Below are 23,056 nucleotides of genomic sequence, written 5' to 3'. Positions count from 1 at the left end.
GAACTTACTGCAACCAAGGTTGTCACAATTATAAGGTTTACTGTTCAAATACAGGGTCAGATTGGTTTGGAGAGCTTTTTATTTATTTATTTTTATTGTCATTTGAATAGTGAATTTTATACTTGTATTTTACCGTTACCTAACATTAAAATTTGTTTGATTATTTGGAACATTTATGTGTGGCAAAAAAGCAAAAACTGATGAAATCTGTAATGAGCTAACACTCTTACAACACTGTGTATGGAAACAGATGTTAAATACTGTTCATATGCCAGCAGAGGGCACTGCTGCACCATACCTCAGAGACATATGTAGATATGAGATGTTTACATTTGGAAAGAAAAAAATATCCAGACTAAGTATTTGTTATTTGTTATTACAACAGTAGCAGGTAAGAGCTTATATTTGTCACAGTACAACCTATTGGAATGTTGGAATGCCATAAAAACATTTGTACAAATACCTCCTTATTATATCACCACTTCATAAAAAGTAACTCTTAATTTAACTAGCATCATCTGCTTTTATAAGACATGTAAAATTTACAAACAGTCTCTTGGCTTTTGAAAGTCTTGGCACTTAGACTCACAAGAACATTCACTAAATCCTTAAGAAGTCTTACCAAACCTCCTGAAACATTTTTGCAGCTATAGTGTTTAAGAAGTACGTAAAGCTGACATTCACCATCAAATACCATTTAAAATTCCAATCATCTTGTTGCACAAAGCAGACACTCATTTCAGGTTCCTCTTAATAAGAGTCTGTTTTTATAAATCTATAGTCTCACTGCAGATGCTTAACGAATCCATTTGTCTGCAAACCGTAATGAATTCCTGCTGCACAGATCGATCTGTCTCAGTTGACAGGTTCAGGCTTTCCTGTGAGGCAGCTCCCAGAGCTTGGTAGTGTCTTTGTGGGTTATGGGAGGCCACATTTGAGCCTTCCTGTGGAAGCTGCCTTGTGTGTCTTTCTGAACTTGGACAAAGAACAAGAGAGGAGCCAGCAAGAGAGGCACGGTACAGAAAGCAGGAGGAGGAACTGCTTCTCCAACGTTCAGCTGACGAATTGCTGGAGGATGAGCCCGTGGAGGGAGATGTTGGAGCTCCTTCTGTGGCTGCACCTTGAGACTGGCTGGCGGAAAACTGGAGCTGTGAGGCCATTTCAAGGCAGGATGAGGTTCGATAAAGACTGGAGTCGGTGGAGAGAGGCTCACAGGGACCATTGCTTGGAAGCGTCCAGTGGTTGTTGACAGATGCGTCACTGCAGCGAATGGGTCTAACAGGACTGAAGAGGCTCATGGGAAACAATGCTTCACTGAAGAGTGCTTCGTCTATGCTACGGCGCAAGTTGATTGGTGAAGGAGGTCGCAGGTCTGCAGTGGAGTCGCTTGAAAATGAAGATCCACCTGAGGGCTCTCTGCCTCCCCCATCCTCAGGTTTTTCTGAACCCAATAACCCTAAGTCCAAGTCGAGATCTCGATATACTAAGGCCCGGTTGCTGTGGTAGAGGAGGTCCAAGCCATTCAGGCTGCTTCCAAGCCTCTCATCCATCAGAGTGTAAAGTGGAAGGCTTTCTGTCTCGCCAAGTCCAACAGTGTCAACAATAGCAAGCTTCTCCTGCTGGCTGAGTGTCCACTGGTAGGTCCCAGGCAGGATGGGGGATTTGGATGCTAGGAGTTCAGTCCAACAACTTCCAGCTGCTGGAAGCTGGTCAGAACAAAAAACTGGTTGAGCAACCACTAAAGCTAAGGTGAGACAGACCCCGAGTTCACACAGTCTACAGCTAAACTGGAAAGCCCACCAGGGCCAAGGGTAGAAGACCTCCTCTCCACCAATAACACCCATAGCGTTAAGCATTGCATAAAACTGCAGTCCTGCACAAGCTAGAGAAAACAATGCTGAAAGACAAACGGTTATAGCTGCACGGTTCCAGTCCCGACTCTCAGCAAATGGGCAACGGTTGTAGCGTTCAGCTGGTGTTGGAGACGTGTTGTTTAGATGATAGATGTGCTTTGAGTCTGCCCGCACATAGATATAGAAAACAAAATAGGCAGCAGATAGAAATGTTGCGAGTGCCACAAAGGCTCCACGAGAGATCAACGACAGAAAGAGGCACAAAGGGGGCGTTTGGCGGTAGAACTTCAAGAAAGTCACTGGACCAAATGCAGCAGCAAAGTGCATGACAACGAGGCAGGCCAGGAAACAGGGTCTCTGAAAGGCTGAATATGAGAGCTGCATTCTTGAGCGCATTGAGAGGAGAAGAAAAACCAAACCGAAAGCCGCAGTAAGACAGGGAAAAGGCGCTTCAAAGAGCATGACCGAGGCCTCTGTGGAGGATATGCGATCCTGGTGGCCATAGGCATCATAAAGAAGGGAGAAGGACCTGGTGCATGCAGCAGCTAGAAGGAACAGGCTGACTAGAGCAAAATAGCCACACCCAGATGGACATCTCAGTGGCAAGCAAAGCAGATTGAGTGCAGAGGCGAGTGTTAGTGCCGCAAAGACTCCGCCTGCACCGTAGACATGGGCCTCCCACGCCAAGCCCCAGGCCGCCATGGCGCTGTTCCAGTCAGTGTATAAGGGCACCAACATGGGTGTAGCTGGGATTAGGAAGGCGTTGGTTGACTGGTTTGTGGTAGTGCTATTTTGTGTGGGTTTCATCCTCAGGGAAGTAGTGACATCCCAGGTGTAGGAGAGGTTGCAGATTCCAGAGCGTTCCTTATTGCAGTCTGGAAGTAAGGTGCTGTCACTGCTTGGTAGGTTAGATGTCCAGTCTTCAGTGTACAGAAGTAATGATGGAGATTCAGAGAGGATACCTGCAGTGACAGATAGTGAGACAATTAAATTTACTTTGCATATCTGATAGAATTAATAAAAAATTTATGACAGTCAAAAATTGAGGAGACAGAACCAAGAGGATGAATTATTTACAACTCTGGAGGAATCTTCTTTCACAACATTTAGCTAGTTGTAAGAACAAGAGTGGAAAACAATCTGCTTTGATCCACGCTGCAAAAATAATGCTGCCTGTAATGTGCTAATCCTGGAAAAACTTGTAAGTACACAACTTTAAACTGAGCTAAGCCCAGAAAAGTGTGTGTGCATGTGTGTGCGTGCGCGTGTGTATGAGTGTGTGTCACAACCACAGAGCCACTTTTTCCTGCATTACATAAGCCATCTGGACTTTCCGTGTAACTTACTTATGGATCGTGTTCGTCATGTTTTGGCACTACAAAGAAACTCGTTTAGCTTTGAGGATTTGGGAGTAACCATGTCTGTGTGAAATGTGCAGGAAAGCACTCACGGGCCATGTTGTAGTATGTTAATGTGGTTTGAACTGAATGCAAAACCAGTTCATACAGAAAGCATGTCTGTTTTTCAGGCTCCACATCACAGAGCTTCACATGTTTCTGCTTGTTCTTTTTTTATAATAATAATTATTTGGTTGGCTGCTATGGTTGAGCTAGTGCAACCCACGGGGAGAAACAGCATCTGATTTGCACACACAGACTCATTAGCGATCTTGTTGCTGGCTTATCAGAGACAATAACGTCTTCATGAACAGCCGGGGACTATAATGGACCCCCAATGACATAAAGTGGCAGCCAGAATAAACTGACAGCACAGTTAATCACACTGTGGGCAGCCTCAGAGAAGTGTGAAGCATTAGCTTTTTGCAATTCTTTTCATGTCACAGGGATCTTCCTCACACTTTCTAATTTGTCTAAGTAGCTACACGAGTTTATACAAACTGAGAAAAACGTTGGTTATATTCCATTTAGCAATACCTGGAGAATTCATCAAACCTTGTGGTGCCAGTTTAAAACTATAAATGTCCTGGCCCTGGCACCACAAAACCTCAAAATGTTTCCATATAAATTGAAGTTGTCTTATTTTTTTTTCCATCTCCAATTAAGTTTTTATTCCGGTTTTACTTTTTTTTTTTTTTTTTTTTTTTTTTTTGGTCTCAGACTCTTCCCTTTTGTAAGTTACGTTCTTGTGTTTTCTCCCAACCTTTTCCCGTCTCTTAGTTCAGTGCTGTTGTTTTAATTTTCTTTTAGCCCATGCTGGCAAAAACAGGGGAAACGCCCATCGGTGGATCTGATGCTACTAAACATTCCCCCCCTCCATGTCTTTCAAGTTACATAGTTTTATTTTACAAGTATTAAATGTGCAAGTAATTTAGCATGCTTTACATTATTAGCTCAGCTGGCTTTTCTGTCTTTTAGAGTAAATGCACAGCTGCAGCTAGTTCTGTTATGTTAACGATGTCTGGCTTTGGAGCTGCAGGTGGAGAAAGAAAGGATGAAAAACGCCTTTTATTATTCTTGCAATAAGAGGAAAACATCCTTACCCTCTAATGCATTTTACCTGCATCACACAATTCTCATGGGTGTTGTTCAAACAATATGTGGTCATCTTGAGGTACGTGGAGAAAGAGGACATTCAAGTAACAATATTAAAGGCACTATCTTTCCTCCTAGTTGCTTAATATGTTTTTAAAACCATTGTTTTTCCCTCTTCCTGGCCTGGCTCTTGTCTTTATCATTTTTCTTGTTTGTTTTCTGAGTTGAGTGTTGAATAAAGTGTCCCAGGCTTGGAGGAAAATGTCAAGCTTACGGAAATATGACCCCACAGTGAGCCGCTAGTGCTTCTGTCAGTGTAATAGAGCAGCTTTACTTCAGAGAGTCTGCTGTTTTGTCCTGAGTTTTGTCATTTCCCCAAGAAGGGCAAAAAAACTAATAATCAATCTTTTTTTAAAACAGATTATTGTGAGATGATGCACTGATTTTAAAAAAAATATTTTTTATTGTCTTATGACTTTGCGAACAAAATGAAGTCATAAAAACTCGTTTTTGTGTGTTTTTTCCAAAATCATTACCATAGCAAACCATTATGTAAGGAATGTAAGGCGTACCATGAGCCTTACAGTGACACTATTCATTTCAGACAGGAAAAGGATGTTATGCAGTCATTAAATCAGCAAACCAACTGCTTCTTGGTCTGAATAAATTTAAATTATAATGTCTTACAATTTTACAATTTTCAACCAAATATCCAAACATAGGCATATAAATATTCAGCTGATTCTTTGAAATGCAACACACTGCACACAGAAATCTGAGCTAGCCTGAAACAGAACATGGAAAGCACATATAAAGTTAAAATAGTTTTGTGTTACCAGAATAAAAATGGTCACAGGTGGACAAAAAAATAAAACGACAATTAAAAGTATGCCATCAAAAATGCGTTTGTGGTTGCTTTAAAAGAAAGAAAGAAATTATGCCTAGTACCCAGGGTAGCTAACTAGCTTTGCCTCGTGTTGCTAATTAGCAGAGTTGAGATTGAAAGGCCAGCAGTGAGAGGCAGAATCAGGCTACAGGACGCCTTGCTGAATGCTACAGAGACTCATGTTGAAAGTGCATCCATGATCTCATATTACAATGAAACATGATTAAATGAAAACGTTAAGGCAAATTAAAAACCTATGCTTGACATTTTATCAACGTATTTGTCAAATACTCCAACAATATGTTAGCCATAGCATTTAGTAGTGGGGTGGAAAATTTGGCTGAAGTGTAAAACAAACATGCAACTGTAGGTATTTTAAACGTGGGGGCTGCTGATAAAGTAGGTGGGGTTGGGAACATTGTTAGGTCAGTGACTTGTCTAGCCATTTGTTTACTTTTCAGGGCAATGGCTTGGAAGCCAGCGAGTCAGACTGAGTGGAAACAGTGAGGGGCGATGAATTAGGCCCATGTTCTTCTTCTTTCTTGTCAGCTGGCGTCACATTTGATCTGCCGGCTTGATGTGTGGGTGCCTACGGTACACGGACAGATGGGAGCTTGACATTCCACTTCATGCTGCTTGGTTATCTGACACATTCCTGTGTTAACAAGTCTCTCGTGTTGAGCTAAGTTGACACATCAGAAGCAGACGGAAAAGTAACCATGATGGATACCAAGGGAAAGATTATAAATACTGTAGAGAACAGAAAGAGCCCCAGTTTCATTCATCCAACACATATTCGAATGAAAGAAAAAGGATAGTTTTCCAGTTTATTCCCCTAAAACAAAAGAAAAGTGTGACATACACTTCAGTTTTAATGTTAGTTTAGGTGGATGCGCTTTTTATTTTTGGATAACAAGTCCTGATGCAATCTGCTGGGTTTCCTTAGATAAAAACTTAATCTGAATAACTAATTGAGCATACTGTACTATTTGATAACTTGGATCAGATGGAATGTACTGTATGTATGATTGAATTGAAATGATTTTTTTTGTGAAGTACCTTGAGATGACATTTGTTAACAATTGGTGCTATATAAATAAACTAAATTTAATTGGAAAATTTGCATAGCAAAGTGTTAATCATGGCATCTCTGTGACCAAATTCACATGGTTTATTTCATATGAAACTAAACTGAGACTTTTTATTCAAATATTTGATGAAGACTAGTAGTAGAAATGTGGAAAAATCATATTGTGCACATGGCTGTATTAATTTCTCTTTCAGTCGCACTTCTAAAGACGGCAATGTCTCACCTGAGGCACCTAACCTATAGCTAAGGGAAAGTAATACACACAAAGTACTCTTTTTGTTGTCAAAGGACCATAAAACCCGTTTCAATCTTGTACTGGCTGCAAGTTTATTCTGCCTCATGAAACTAAAGCCTTTGTGTAGTTGGAAGCTGTTTGTCTTTGTTTTCTGTTAGGTTCACCTCTGGGAAAGCAATTAAACGGGAGCTCTGAGGGAAGTTAGATTAAACATTATGAGAAGGAGGACAAGTTTACTTCAGGGTAATTGTGAAACAACAGCAACTTCTTAAATCGTTTATTATGCTGTGAAAAGAGACCTGCCGTCAAGAGTGCGTATAATAACAAATTCGGTTCATCAGTCTCTTTGGGTATTTTTAGAAAATAAATAGATTCACAGACTTAGAATATTTATCTTTTTTTATATCCCCCCCCACTCACTTTTGACCTGCTAGATTAAATGGCACGTATCTCTTCATTATTAACGTGTGGAAAATTCGACAGGTCTATTTTTGAAAATCACATCACATCATCTGCTATTCTGGGTGAGGTAATGTAGGTTACATCTGCTGCTGTGATCTGGGCCAAAAATGTATCTGAACAGAAATAAGTTTCATAATTATGTACATTTACAATCGACCAACACATGAAACAGGCTTCATGAGAATATTTTATCATTTGACATTATGCTTCATGCGAATGTTTCACGGACCTACACTTTTACACTTCATCCCAGAAACAATAATGAGGATAATGTAGGTAACTGTCACTGCGATTTAAATTGATACCTGAAATATTCCCTGAAAATACTTCCTCAATTTGCATAGATATAAAATCGTAGTAAAAGTGAAAGATGGCATGGGGTTGAAGTACAAAGAGATGGTTTTAGTCTTTTATTTCTTGCTCATCTAAAGCTGTTTTTTATTTGCAGTGTTTGACTCCATTTGTCTCCCAGTCACATCAGATTTTAGAAAGAAATACAGTTTACTTGGGAAAAAAATGGCAGCCTTCTATGTAATCAGTTAATAAATTAAGTTATTATTTTTTAAATAATAGCTGTTTGTCTTTGAACCAATTACTTTCTTTACATCTGAGAACAGTTCTGGGGCGTATTTGTTCAGTGGGTGGGCATCGATCCCTATCTTTTCTGCTCTCTGGTGTCCTCTTAAACAGCCAGCTTGTGTGAGCAGCTTTCCTCTCCCACTGGAAGCAATTAATGGTTACAAGGAAATGATGCAGGGTACTTGTCACACATTTTCAGGTATAGAAGCATGCAGGACAGCTTATAAAAGCAGCAATCCGTCTTAATTGGTTGAAAATAAGTGATTGAACAGGAGTGTAATTTAAAAGAAGCTCTGATTTGTCGCTGATGTGTTTTCTTACCTTTGTTGTGTGCCGTGGATGTTTTCAGTAGCTGGGCAGATGATGTGGAAGTGTCTGTCAAATGTGTGTCAGCGTCCCCGTCTGTAGTTGAAGTAACCACAGCCTCATCCTCTTCCTTAGTCTCTTTTCCTGGTAGCTCTAGGAAGACAGTTTCACCTCATAGTGATCTCAGCGTAATTTAATTCTCGAAGCACTCCATCTCTGGAGTAGAGAAGCAGATTAGTAGACCTGAAGCTTTCCAAAGGATAGCTTAACCATTTCTTCACTCTGCACACAGCATATCTGAGACTTAACTCTGTGGAAAATGGAACGACTACATTTCTCAACCCAGTTCTGTCAAGAATTGGTCTATCAACCACTTAGTTGCAGGCAGCCATCCATAGAACAGTAGACTGGGCCTTTTGTGGTCCAATTACATTGACATCCTTATGTGGATGGGTGGGTACATCCTGGCTCACTACAAATCTAGACTCTTTTCTAGTGTAAACAGAAGTGGAGAAATATTAGTTTTAGAACTAAGCAAAAACTCCTTTGTATTATGTCTTTGTAACTTTTTATGTTTTCAGCGTTAAATACCAATCCTACCAGGTACGACTGTGTGAAAAGATTTTTAAACCACAGTTTGGTAACTCCTCGATGAAAATTAGGAAAATAATAAAACGTGTGTATGAAAACACAGACCGGAATAATCTGATGTTGGTCAGTGGTACAATTGAGGTCAGAGGTTTACAAAAACATAAAGATCAACATAAGTATCATTAATTTGGGAGATTTAATGATTTATTAGGGTTCTATGGGTAAACTTTCTATGCAGCATACAAAATTAATGATTAACAAGAGAACAAGTGGAGAATTGTTTTACGACAAGTGTTGTTTAGGGTTTTGTAAGGACGTAATGTCCAAACCTTAATCAGATGTTGAAAAATGTAAAATATAATTCTTCTTGGTGAAGATAAACGTAGCAGTGGATTAGCTGTGCAGCTAAAAACACATAAATATAAGCTTTTAAAAATTGATGAGAGGGTTACTGCTTCATGTTAACAACACAAGCAGCTCAGTGCAGTTTCTCAGATCTGGTTACAGACAGGATCACATGTGCATGTGACAGGAGATTAAATTATGCATAATAAAATCTGCTGCAAATGGTTTAATGAGAGTAAACATGTGCACAAGCTGACTTAATCCCGTAAGAACAGTCAGGGTCCGGGTTATTAGCTCATCATAGGGAACATTTCTAATGATCGACTGCTTGTACAGAATGCTTAAATAGCAAAATAAAAACACAAGGGGTTGTAAGGAAAGCTGAAGAAGCTAAATTTCCTCTTTAGTTGCTAAGCAGGTCACTCTTTCATGTTAGTGCTGAATTATTACTTTAGTGTCTAATGAGTTTGTGTATAATCTGCTTTTAAGAGGTCAGATAGCTCAGTTTCCTTGAACATTTTCAAGTATATGAAAGATTTTATATCTATAAGTGTTTGACTTTTTCTGATGCGGTGTCACTATAAATTCCTGCGATTCATTGTTTATACCAGATTGCAGAAATGGGTCATGAAATATCACAATACATTAGAAAATTATTAGCAAGTCTTTCTGTGAATTGCAAATCAGTTTTATCATCATAATCATTAACGTTACAAGCACCGAAACAAAGATTTCTGAGCATCTGTACTGATTCTGGCTCAGGAGTTTTCATGTAATGTTTTAGAGCTCCCAATTATGTTCAACAGAAAGATGATGTTGCTCCCTATTTCATCATGACCAGGATAAGCCTGAGTGAGTTTTCTGAAAGAAAAACACTCACGGGTTTCTTAGAAATACCCTGAGGTTCAATAGACAAAGAAAGCAGAGATTTCTTTGTCTCTGCAGCGCAGCAGAAACTGGCAGTATGATAATCTAATCGAGAATAACAAAAATAAAGAGATGCCCTGCTTTCCCTGTTACATGTCAGTCTGACATGACTGTGTAGAAAAACAGGCTAGAATGAACAAAGTATTTCTGTGTTATGATGTATGGATTTTTTTTCCGTTAGGTTTAAGATAATTCAGATTTTATTGGGGTTTTTTATTGTCTTCATATCTGCTGCTTACGTTGCTTATATGAAACAAAGTTTTTGATAATCACAATTTCATCTTTCCCCTTTAGATTCCCAAGATTGGATAATTTTGTACTTTTAGGTTTTAAACAACACCTAGAACACAGGGAAATTGTTTCTGGATCACAGCTCTTTATGACTATCCATTTAACTCATGTCAGTCATGATTGAGTTTTTATTTCAGTGCCTCCGGTGGCAGAAAACAGCATTACCTTTGGCAAAATAAGTCTCAGTTTTTCAATTCCTGCCATTTAGGGTGAATTTAGCATGTTTGTTTTTATTCTACAACATTTGAAGGGACGATGTGCTGTAGCATTGAAATGAGAAGTAATTCCTATGATGAGCTCAGCATACTCAGAGTTCCACCAGGTGTTTATAAATTGCTTGCAACGCTGGTCTGGAGGAGCTGAGTGGGAAAGACATAGGAAAAGGTGCTCTATGAGATAGAAGCTCAGCTGGACACTATTTCAGTGGAAATAGGTGGCGCTTTTTAGGAGCTAAGTATTCCTCAGATATTCATAAAAAAAAAAATCAAAGATTTTTGGTGAGAGAAAAACTAAAAAGTCAATTTTACATAATATCCCACTCATAAAAATACTTTGTAAAATATAGGAAGAAAAACTTGTAAATTTCATTAGAGAATTTTTTTTATTTGGTTAAAACAGAATTTGGTCAGCCTTAAAAAGTGGTTTCTCAAAATTACAAAAAAATACTTGGCTTTCAATACTTACTTATAGATGCATGCTGTGTTTATTCTTACCGATTTATGACATAAACACAGGAAGGAGGTGAGTATAATCTTCAGTGTCAAAAACCCACATCCCCAACCTCTGTTTCTTTCCTACTCTGTCCTAATTGCCCTTGTTTGCTTGTGTTGCATGGTGCCTTAATGGATTATCTGACACAGACGCGCAGCATTGCTGTTCGTTTTTATCCCTGACAGCCTTCTCAAGGGCAAGGTCACATAGCAAATGCTCTTTAAAAGCGTGAAGAACTACACATTTTTGTGGAGAAGATGCTTAACATCTTCAGACATGAAATTACTCAAATTGCAAAAACTGGGTAGTGCTTATTTTAATCCCCATTAATCCTAAGGTACTGTGTGTACATTTATATGTATTTCTTTCTCACACATTTTTTTTATCTAACCGTCTCCAAGCATCAGTGACCCTGAAGCTGAATTTTATGTCCATGGACCAAAGTGAAAGGGATTTGTGTTTGTAGAAAGATAAAATGACTTTAAAAATGAAAGGGGGTGGGGAGGGAGGGATCTGTCTAAATGGCAAGAAGCCTGTTCACCATCCTAATAGCAACTGGCAAACAGACGGTCCCACAGGAGAGATGGTGGTTTCGCTGAGTGTGCATTCAGAATACTGATACATGAACACAGAAGCCCTCTCCGCCCAGCTGAAACCCCCTCTCTTTGCTGTTTGCCACAGTATAATGCACAGCTGAAAACAAGAGCAGACACAACAATCGCCACAGACAAAACATTCGGCAGATTCGGCACAGGGTGTGAGATCAGAGTCTTGGATCGCTGCATTCCAACACAGCTGATAAATAAAAGAAAGTTTTACTTTGTACCTCATATTTTGCACTAGAAATCAGTTCCCAAAGTTGGAAACCATTTGAGCATTGATAATCAGCCATGACGTATTCAGAAAATCTTAAACTTATACTTTAACAAACTGTAGCTCTACATTAATGAAGTTGAAATCCAATCAGGGTGAGGATAAACATGTGGGTCATTTAGGAATGCCAAGCAGGTTCAGATTATTCCGAAAAGAAAATAGGATGATACAATGTAATAAATTACAGTGTGAAATTAATTTAGATGCCATGGTGTATTTAAGGAATATAATAAGAGACATGGGTTGGGTTGGCAGGATAAGGCACTTGACGCTCATGAATCATGATTTCATCAAATGCATACCAAAGCCTCCCTTGCTTAGAATAATCGACTCATGATTTTCTTGCCCAACCTTTGACCCAACATGATGAATGTGTCTGTACTTGCAGGAGGATCTCCTTCTGAAATCTCATTAAACATACGGACACCAGCCTCACACCAGTTATGGGGGATGGGCAGAAGAAAAAGGTGTTACTGATTCAATGTCAAACCAGAGACTGCTGAAACATACTCTTCCACTTGATGGTATTGTTCACCACCTTTTCCTTTTCCGATTGGTAAACTCTGCACATTAGATTGTCTTCTACTTATGGGTTATGCTTCTAAGAAACTCGTCTATGGCCAAAGTTGTAGTATGAGGGATAAAGAGGCTTGGAAACAGGGTGGGATGGATTACAGCTGGAAGAAAATTAACATAGGATTTAGGGGAGATGATAAGTAAACAGCACATCACCCAAAGTGTCTTTTGTGTCGCCCACAGCGTATTGCTCAAGGAATTCCACTGCTTTATGCTTTATGGATGCTTTGGAAATTTAATAAGACTGTGTAATTGAGTTTCTGTGTTTCTACAGCAGATATTTTTTCCAAAAGCTCTTGTAGTGCTGGCAGCTGTCTTTATAAGTTTAATAGACCAATTATTTGACCAGTAAACAACATCATATCATGTTAAAACCTAGTACTCATATGTGTATCATTTTAAAACTGATTACAGGCTTGTATTTTTGTCCTGACCTACTTCTTCAGAAATCTGACATTTGCAGACATTTCACATTGAGATGAAAAGGTATTCTGATTATATATTATAAAAATTTTATTCCTTTCTCTTTAAATTAAGCAATAAAGCTCAATGATCAAGATTATTCATCTGTCAGACTGATTATTGATAGATTTGAGAATGAGAAGATAAGTAGCATATTTTTTACTAGACTGATAAGAGTTTTGATAAACACACAGCATTAATTTGAAACACTTTCAATAGAATTTAGGTTTTATATAAATGTCAATCCTTGTGGCAGAGGTATCACTGAAAAAAGCCAAACTATGAGTAGCCTTTTGACAAACATCTATCGAACACTAAAGACCTGCCTGCACATGATTGATCACATTTATTCAATCAATTCAGGCTCTATGGATTTGCTTAAGTCTGCTTACCTTCTACAATTGGAAAGTTGGCCCTTTGGCTTTGAGTTGTGCTTGGTATGGATTCCACAGCTAAATTATGATCGATCCAGAGGGTGGTAGAGAATACCCGAGGCTGTTGTTCAGCATTTACCGTACTCGTCTTAGAGAAGCCCAAGTCCAAATGGCTTTGTGTAGTCTGGATTTCTGCTTTTGTGGTCGCCGCCACTAAATTTGAATCCTTCCTGAGGGTAGAAGAGAAAACTCCTGGCTCTTGTTTGGCATTCGTCGTAGTGGTCTCAGAGAAGCCCAAGTATAAGTAGCTTTGTGTGTGATATATTTCTGATGTTGTCCTGACCACTTCTAAGTTATGATCCGTCTTGAGGGCGGCAGGGAATACTTCTGAATGTTGTTCGAAGTTCACCGTACTGGTCTCAGAGAGGTCTAAAGGGTTTTGTGTGGGGTTAATGTCTGAGGTTGTGCCTTCTACTGTGGTAGGATCTGTCCTTAGAAAAGTCGAAGTAACCCCTGGCTGCTGCTCGGTGTTCACCAGACTGATCTCAGACAAGCCCAAGTTCCAGTTACTTTGTGTGGAGTGAATTTCTGAAGTTCCTTTAACCGAATGAAGGGCAACACTAACAGATAAATCTTCTTGTTCCCCAACAAAATTACTTTCTGAAATGGCTGGAAGAGTAACAAGCCCCAGAAGGTGTGTGCTGGTTTGAGTAGTCTCCACCAGTCCCGGTTTGGGTGTTGTGGTTCGGACTGTTTTCCATGTCAGGGCAGTGGGAGCTGTAGCTTCTGGTGGGATTGTTGAAGAAATCCTTTCTGTATGAAAGATGTTCTCCTGGTAAACACTACTGGGGAGGGGATTTTCAGTGGCACCTGTGCTAGAAGTCGCCGCTGTCGTGGATCTCCATGGTGTTAACATACGTGTTGTGTTTTGTTCAGGAGTATTACTTGTGTGAGGACTGTTTGTGAACAGAGTATTTCTGATGTAGCTGCTTGTGGGAGAAACAAAAGTCTCACTGTTGCTCTGAGCTATGCTGCTGTATGGCAAATCTGATGTCCCAGTGGGAGGTGGCTCAGTTCTTATCTTTGCCACACTCATAAAAAGTCCTTGAGTCAACGTTGTGGTTTGTTGAGATTCCTCGGAATTGCTCCCTTCTCCTGATCCCGTGTGGTCTTCAAAGAGACCGATTAGTTCTGTCACCCCTTTGGCAGTTGTAGTTGAGACAGCGTCTTCATTTTTGCCACCTGATGTCCCAAATAAGTCAAATGAGGGAAGCTTGGGCATGGATGGAAGCCATGAGTAAATGCTAGACTTCTCTTCAGGAGAATTTTTGCTTGATGGTGTGAGTTCCCCAGTGGCTTCTTCGTCGGCCAGAGCTCGGCTGTGAAGTAGCAAATAATACCAGAAGAAGAGAGCCATCGTCCAAAGGAATCGAAGCATGCTGTCGACTGCGAAGCACTGATTGTCACATGTTGTTCTCTATTCTGCTGACCCCTGAGGCGGGGAAGGGCTGGCTTCTCTACTAAATGACCTAAAAGACAAGAACACACAGGACACTTGGTGACACACTTTTCTTCTGCAACATTTGGGTTGACTTGACTTGAAAGAGTTGGCATCAGTTAATTTGTCTTTTTCCAAGGAACACATTTGAAAGAAGAACTTTACTTAGTGGCCCACTTACAGTGATTTAAGTGTTGAAAAGATCAAACTCATGACAACCAAATGTTGAAGGTAGACGGCAGCTAAGAATGTTATGTCACCAGTTCTTAGTAACACAAAAAAATTAAATACATAAAGTAATTCAAAGTGCTTTACAATTAAATAAAAGAAGAAACGTAAGTGAAAATGTATTCAAGCATAACATATTCAGGAAGAATGCAAAATTGTGGTGATTAAAAAAAAATATTTGAACTACAAACGAAGTGCCAGCAGAGACTATATATTAGTCCTGATGAGAGAAAAACAGTTAAGCTGGAGGATGTTCAGATTCATCCATATCCATCCATTTATGCAGTTTATATGTAACTGAAAAGCAGCAGTTGAGAGATATTTTCTCTAAGCTGGGCTGGAGTACTGAAGAAATGAAGTCTGGCTAGTCAGCTTAAGAATAGGGGGACCTCCTATTCTTTTGTAAAACATTACATGGTTTAAAGTCACCAGCGTGTTGCCTTAGTGAAAAGATTGGAGCACCGAAGGAATTTCCCCTGGGAGAACAACAACCTGTGTGCTTCAGCTGTACTTAACTTCCTCTGAACATACCCAGGCTTTTGACCTTGTTGTCTTTAAATCTCAGATTTATTCGTTCTTTCAAACAGACAAAGATATTTGAGTGGGTGTGAAAAAAATAACCCATCAATATTCCCAGAAATCTGCAATGATTATGAAGCTCTCTTTCTTTCTGATGCTTTGTCTTTTTCTAAATGATTTTTTGCTCTTTCAACCTGTTCTTTTTTGATTTGCAACTTATTTTTGCAGATTCATGTCATGTTTCTCTAGTGTCTTCAGTTAATTCTTTTCCTTTTCAAAAAAGTCTCGGTGGTCAGTAGGCTACATGTTTAACCACCCATTTCTCCCTGTATTTTTACCTCAAGAGATGAACGACACTTTCTTAATAAAAGTCTGAACTATGACTAACAGAGGATTAAGCAGAGCTTCCCACACACACTCTACTTTTAGCACTTTGATTGAGCAGCGTGAAGATCAGTTTCCATAGAGGTATTGCTTATTTTTGGTAGTTGTTCGCTGGAGCTTGCAGTGACCAACCTGCACACTGTTCAGACATGCAGAGATGTGATTGTAGTTGAGATTGGACTTCAGTCTGTATGTTTGCACACTGTGTACTTATTTGCCCACTTGTACTGTTCTGTAGTTGGTGTAAACACCCACACACGCTCTTCCTTCTGGTTTCTTCAGAGATTTTGTCAACAGCTTCTAATACAAATAAACAGCAAAAAGGGAATAGTGTCTTGAAGTAAATTATCTTTTCTCTCCAGTTGCTCCGCCATAAAATATTTATCATTAAAACAGCAGAAGGTATATATAATTTAGTTTGGCTAACATTCTCACATTTCACTATAGTATCACTTTTATTCATCATCTTAAAGTGAAGGAAAGCTCAGAAAAGGTGAAAAACACTATGCAGGATGGATTTAGCAAATACTACTCAGGTTTTTTCCATTACATTATGTTACCTAATGTACCTCCATTTATTTATTCTCTGGAGGCAGTTTCTTTTCACCTCAGCAGGTTTGTCATCTTCCTGGATCTCTGGCATATCTGTACCTCATCAAGTCTTGTGATATTCTGAATTATTACACCTATAAGACCTGAATTATATATAACTATATGGCAGTAGTAATTTGGGAGCAATATGGCAGTCATTGAATCCTTGGTGTTTGCATCCTCAGCAGTATTGCCAATCTTTGGGTTATGTTTCGTTATATCCATACCAATCTAATTAAATATTGATCAGGAATGCATACTGGTGGAGTTTTGACTTGAAGTCACAAGTTTGTGGATTACAATAACTTAGGAAATTGCACAAACAAACTTGTTTGAGAAAACTGTATGTTACCACTTCATCTTGATATTCAAAGTTTTGTTCAGTCTGTAATTTTTTTGAAAAAAGCATCTTTAGGCTCCAGGGCTGCTTGGCATCAAACATTTTATTGAGAATATGAACACACCTTTAAGGTTCGGTTATATAAGGACTCGATCGCCCTTAGACACATTCCTGTCTACTTAAAAAAGTCGACCAAATAAAAGAAAACCAGTGATACTAGAAGAAGTAAGTATTTCATCTTGACCAAGCCAAAGCAATTGAGGTTATGGAGTTAAGATATATTGCAGTGTCATCTGATAATGATGAATTACCTGTCATAAATAATCAGTTTGATTGCTACATCCGTCATTTTGAGTAACGAACAAGCAAGTCCACATAGCTTCCTCATTAGTTACTTACCATCCTTCTTTTTTCAGCAATCACCCACCACATCTGACTCATGCCTGGTTAAGTTGCGGTCATAAATGGAACTAAAGTGTACCAAGTGTCAGTCAGGAAATTAACCACAAACCTTCTGTTATTTTGTTTCCATTTCCATCAGATGGAAGGATGAATCTGATGCTGTGCTGCGTTCAATGAAGCAGAGGTGCACAGAGCAAACAATACAGGCAGCAGAACAGAGACAAAAACTCAAACCCACCATGTTATTATTCTATTGCACCCTTATCAGTGCAAGAGAGAAGCTCAGCACTGCAGCAGTCTCTGTCATGTGCATCTTTGTTTGCCAGAGTCTTTCTGTGTGTTTATCAGAATCCCTTATTTGATTCACTTTCTGAGCACAAGCAGCCATCTTGATCATAATCTGCCCTCATCTTACTGTAGTCTGAACATTTGCTTTTGTTTTACTGATCTGGTGTCAGAATTTTGCCTCTGTAAGTCTTTCACAAATCAAAATGCTGCAGTTGTAGTTGCCCTTATTTAAAGGGGGAAAAAAAACATGATCACATAGTAAAACCTGAGGTGGAATAGAGAAAGACGATCAAAAGTAGAGCTGTTTGTCTTTGCTGACTGGCTAAAACCGAGACTCTACAACGCGTGGAGCCACAAACCGAGAAGATCTGACAGTTGCCCCTGTCTTTACTTTTTAACAAACTTGCTGTTAGCTGGTCTGGGTATCAGTGACACAGTCCAGTATAGTGGAGCAATTCACCTTCCTGCAAATGGCTACTGCTGTGGGTGATAGTTGCCTTTTTTCCTCCATGTGTGGGTGTGCGTATTTACAAGCAGTACTTTTTTCACTCTAGTATTATTTCCATGGTTATGTGTAAGTGCTCTTGCATGTGGGCACACATGTTTTTTTTTGTTTTTTTTTCCTCATCATGGTCTTGCATGTTTTTAAGTAAGGCTTTTTTAACGTCACGGTCTTCTATCTAGTGACCTTTTCCAGATGTCAGTTCTGCAAATATTCAATGTGACTGGGTGTTTTAAACCAACAGGGAGGTATTCTGTGCCAAGTGAGGGAAGTGTTTTGCTTGACTACTAACTGTTTATTTGTAAGACAAAATAGTAGAAAATAGCCGTAGTGAGAAGAACACAAATACCTAAAAGGTTTTCTGAAGTTCTTTTCAGTTTATCAAACCTAACATATGAAAGATATGATTGTTAATTTGCCCCACTCGATTTTAAACTAATTGTTTTGTAAAAAGCAACATGACGCCCTATTTATTGCTCAGACATTACCATAAACATTGATCGAATCGGACATTCCAGATCCGTTTTGCACTTTAGAATGAACCATTGTGCTTCCCCCTGAGTAAAATCATTACTACTACTGAGCTATTTTTCCCCCCACTATGTTTAGAACAAGACTGAAGTGAACTAAAACATGACTTAGGTTCCCCAAGATTTTGAAACGGTTCTCTAAATGAACTTCAACAGCTTTTTAAAAGTTATAAATGGAAGCGTTTAAAAATGTATGCAGTGTAAAATCAAAATGTACAAATTCTTCCACTTTAGTAGACATACAAAGGAAAATACAAAGTTTTATTAACATTCTAAGCTGCCAGTTCAACCTTTTTCTGCTGCTTGTGTTTGCCCCTTTTGCTTATTTCTGCTCACCACTTCATTTTAAAACATTATCCCTCTCTCCTGCCAGATTGAACCTAAGTCAGGTTTTCCTCAACAGATTTTACCTCAGTTGACGTTTTTGTTGTGAACAGAACCACTTGAAATGTCATTAGCAGTTTAATTGACACGCAAATCTATCTTTATACGACTCCAGTTCTAAAAATGCCGTGGTGGTTTCTTGAAACACCATTTTATAAAGCAAATAACCATAATGATGTTTTGAGGGATGATCATGTTTGGCAGTTATTTACACAGACGTTGATGATTATTAACATGGGATGTGGTGAAGGACGGAGCCACAAACACAATAATCTGAGTGAAACACATGCTGAGAGTGGAATTTGTAAGGCACTGTAAACTGTTTTAGGACTAATTTCTCTTTAATTCTTAGTTCTTTATTTGTTTTTTCTTTACGTTTGCATATGCTGCCTTGATGTTTTTGAGTCCGAAGTTGTTTTACGGTGGTTAAAATAGGTAACATATGAACAGTTTGTACCTTGTTTTTATCAAAATTCAAAACATAATTCTGAACTCCTACCTCTTTAAGCTCTCTTACAACAATGTACCCTTTTGTACATTGTTGTAAGAAAATCTTTAAAAAAATTTTTTTTTGTAAAAATCTTTATACAAAAATTTCCTCTTTTTATAAAAAGAGGAAATTGGTCCACTAGACACACCACACTGCATGTTTTAGATGTTCTCCTGCTTAAATAAGCCTGATTCATATGATTGCAGTCTAGCAAACGTCTGATTATCCACCATCAATTGGAATCAGCTGGGCTGAAGCAAGTAAACACAAGTAAACACCAAACATACAGTGTTTCACACCAGGGATGGGAAACACTGGTCTGATGTACGGCGCCATACTTACTGGTTTTTGGGTTGTTGTGTTACAGCGGTTTAGTAAATAATAAGATATGTCTTAGTCAATGAGGTTGGAAGTGTTTAGCCACACAAATCTGTGATTAAGAAAAACTTGCAATTCACCTTTAATGAATTATTTTCTTTTTTTATGTTAGCATTTTAACACAGGGATTAACTATTGCATGATATCCATAATTCTGAGTTATGGATAGCATAACATAGTTATTTATAAGAATAAATGACTATGTTATTTATTCCTATTATAAGTGGTAATAGTAGCACCAGCGGTACTATCAAAGTAATATTTAAACATTTTGAATGAAGAAGATTGCAATAATATATTTAGAAATAGTTCAGAAAACGTTTTTGTTTGTTGCTGTGTGCAACCGTTTACATTTTCCCAAGACTGTAAAATGTATTTAACATTGCCCGTGTTTATTATTACTCAACAAAGAATGTAATAGGGAGCCTTTGATTTGATCAAAACCCAGTCTTAATGGGGCTCAAGTTCTAATTATTTTGAATTTTATCTTCCACATCAGAGGTCCCATAATCAACTCATGAGTTGCAGCAGATCCACAGATTGAATTATGCAACCAGCTGCAGTCAATAGTCCCTGGACATTATCGACCTTAATGAAAGCTGCTATCTTGTCGAATAGTAAAAGAAAAATAATAATAATAAGACACTGTTGTCTCTGAAAGGTCTGCATCACAAGTTAGACTCTAACGGTGACTTAACCACAGTTAGCTAAACAGCCCTGACTCCCTGTTTACAAACAAGTTTTATTTCTTGCGTTTTCTTGCACGTGCTCTTGCTCCTCCAGTTAGTACATACAAGGTACCATTTAGAGCGAGACGCTAAGCATTTCTTATGAATTAACCCATAATGCATTCTGATACTTTAAAATAAGCTTCCGAACACAGCTTGAGTGCGACATTTATTGATTCGGGTAGTCGCTCGGGTTAATCTAAGCTCTGATGAATGCCCTGAACCTGATTGCTTTAAAGGATGCTCTCTAGCACAGACGTTCCACTGGCTGCCTTTGCCATGGTGACAGCCGAAGCCAAAGACGTTGCGGTAATCTCACAGATTTGAGAACCATTTGGGGGTTTTTCCTGCTGCGTTTGAGGAAGTGTAGGTTTTGCTCTTGATTGCAAATGGGCAGTTTCTCGTGCGATTCATCTCAACTAGAATGTTTCCTGTTTCACTGACATCTAAACAGATGCACATGCTTGCAAATATTCCCTGTGTGCTTCATTGAAAATGGGATAAGCAGTCATGGATACACCATAACCATGGATTTACATGCTAATGAAATATGTTACCATGGTTTTTCTCCAAATGTCACACTGAGAGACACTGTCATTAACCTTGAATGACAGCTAATAGAAATTATTTCCTCTTACCAATTTATCATTCTCTATTTATCAACACACTGACAATTTTCTTACATTTTTGAGGAAATACAGTTAGTTTGTGTGCATCAGATTTATTTATTTTTTTTACCTGCTGTGTTATTGCAGCTACGTTTCTGCTTCAGTATCTACACGATTCAGTATGACTCAATCCCATACGTTCCATATCCTTGAAGATAAGCCTGCTAAATTAAACATCCAGGGTCAAACAGAGACATCTAAGAGGACGAGAGAATGTCAGCTGCTTACCTGCAGACGTATGTAGTAAGATGGAGAATCCACTGCAAGCGGTGTTAGGAAGAGAGTGAGTGTGTTGCAGGCGAGACGGCTTTTTGCGAGCCTCTGTGGGTTTGTCTGTGTGGTATAGAGTTCCAGTCTCCCTCCCTCCCACTCGCTCTCTCGTTTCTCTCTCTGCCGCTCTCTCTCTCTCCCCCTGTTGGTCTCTGTCACTCTCGCTCACTGCAACTGCTCCCCGTTATAATGCCCACGGTCACACCTCACTGAGCAAATTGTTCATCACCAAAGATCATCCACCGCCGTGGACACCGGGGCGCACGGTTAAAACAACGTTGGCTTATGCAAGCAAGCGTTCTGAAAATGACATGCGAAGCCTTCACATTCATCCACACATATCCCCAACCTCAAAGCTGCTGACCTTTGCATGCAGTTGTTTTTTTTTTTTTTTAAAGCATGACATTGAAATCAGACAGCACAAGATATTGACTTCTCACAATATAAACAAGGTAAATGAAATAGCTTCACATATCAGAAATGAAAAAAGAAAGGGGGCAATATTGTTAGATGGTATTAAGCTTTGAAAGGGCGAATGACTTTCTTGCATAGTTTGGTTATTTTAGAATAACATCACAGAAATACATGTGGGGGAAAAAAAACATTTAAATGTGTAAATCCTCTATTTCTGTATAACACATACATTGATTTAGTTCTAGTTGTTAAATTGAAATTGGATCACTTTAAAACCTTTTTTCACCTGATTTTAAAAGAAATGTTCAAAGTAAATTACAACTCCAAGATCGTAATTGAATCACAATCTTATTAGAACATATATATGTTATGTAAGGTCCAGTTCACCTTTGGTACAGTTTGAAGCATTGTGTTGAAATTTGAACAACAAACTTATCTCTGATGAGATCTGAGGCGTTCAGTCAAAGGGTGTTCCTCTGCAGACTCTTTAGCAAAATAGTCTGAACATCTCTGGTCAAATGATCCCCAGGAATTTCAAACATAGAACAATCAGCAAAGTAAGGAAACATCATTTCCTGAGCAGTGGCTGAGGGCTCCCAGCAGTGCTGGAGCCCACTCCTCAGGTTCCCCCCAGCTGAGGGGAGATCGCCTCGATAACACGCTTCACCTTGACTCTCCTTTCTATTCTTATCGTCTTTGTTTTAGCCCAAGTCGCATTGAAAACTCATTTCCCCCGGCCTGAGCACTTTCTTCAAATGCATTGGATTGCCATATCAAATAATTGAATTTCTAGCACATTATTTTGACGTCTGGGAGAACGACGGCCCAGATACTGTCATAACGGATTCTCTTTTTCCTCATGATTTGTTCTGCCAAGCAGGTGGCGGGCATAAAATGACACGATCCAGAACATGCTTTCAAGGAAATGATATTCATTCTTTAGAGATATTTTCCTAGATTTCAGCCTTTGCTCCACAGCAGAGAGTGATGCCACAGGTAAGGTTAAGCTTAGGGCAGACATAAATATTTAAGCTATGAACTGTGCCAGAGGACAGCGTTAATATAACAAGTACTGCAAGTGTTTCAGACTGCATTGATACACACACACAAACACTCACATTGCCTCTGTTTGAGTTCCCTTGAAATTTGGGGCAACAAAAGGGCAGGCAGTAGTAATTCTTTGAAAATGTTTACATTTTGAAAAAACTCTTCTAACATGGTTAATGACTTAAAATAAAATTAATATTTCAGTTGTACAACATGCTGCTGTTTGTGTAGATTTATATATATATAAAAAATAGAAACATGGCCGTTACTAAAGTAAAAAATATGCTCATACAGATCTTGTGACTGGAGTTTTTGGAGTTTGCCTGCAGTGCATCTCATAAT

The 23,056-nt window shown here is 38.9% G+C and overlaps 1 protein-coding gene across 1 annotated transcript; it reads right to left on the bottom strand.

The window, feature by feature from the left end:
* Window positions 1–61: 61 nt before the first annotated feature.
* Window positions 62–21,680, bottom strand: prrt4b (proline rich transmembrane protein 4b). The gene is made up of 4 exons (XM_014988933.2): window positions 21,212–21,680; window positions 13,072–14,582; window positions 7,919–8,056; window positions 62–2,815 (listed from the first exon to the last, which is right to left on the bottom strand). The coding sequence occupies exons 2-4, from the start codon at window positions 14,489–14,491 to the stop codon at window positions 768–770; spliced, it is 3,606 nt and encodes a 1,201-aa protein (XP_014844419.2). The 5' UTR covers window positions 14,492–14,582; window positions 21,212–21,680; the 3' UTR covers window positions 62–767.
* Between the last annotated feature and the right edge of the window lie 1,376 nt (window positions 21,681–23,056).

Source organism: Poecilia mexicana, unplaced genomic scaffold (assembly GCF_051168715.1).
Source record: "Poecilia mexicana isolate PSO_F unplaced genomic scaffold, ASM5116871v1 scaffold_23, whole genome shotgun sequence".
Classification (NCBI taxonomy): domain Eukaryota; kingdom Metazoa; phylum Chordata; class Actinopteri; order Cyprinodontiformes; family Poeciliidae; genus Poecilia; species Poecilia mexicana.
This window is presented reverse-complemented; position numbering and strand designations above follow the sequence as displayed.

What these genes read in the sequence shown, in the direction of transcription:
- prrt4b (XM_014988933.2), bottom strand. Translation starts at nt 14,491, where the DNA reads ATGCTTCGATTCCTTTGGACGATGGCTCTCTTCTTCTGGTATTATTTG. An exon ending in CAACTTTCCAATTGTAGAAG is followed by an intron (nt 8,057 to 13,071) that starts GTAAGCAGACTT and finishes CTGTCTTCCTAG; the next exon opens with AGCTACCAGGAAAAGAGACT. An exon ending in ATCCACGGCACACAACAAAG is followed by an intron (nt 2,816 to 7,918) that starts GTAAGAAAACAC and finishes CTGTCACTGCAG; the next exon opens with GTATCCTCTCTGAATCTCCA.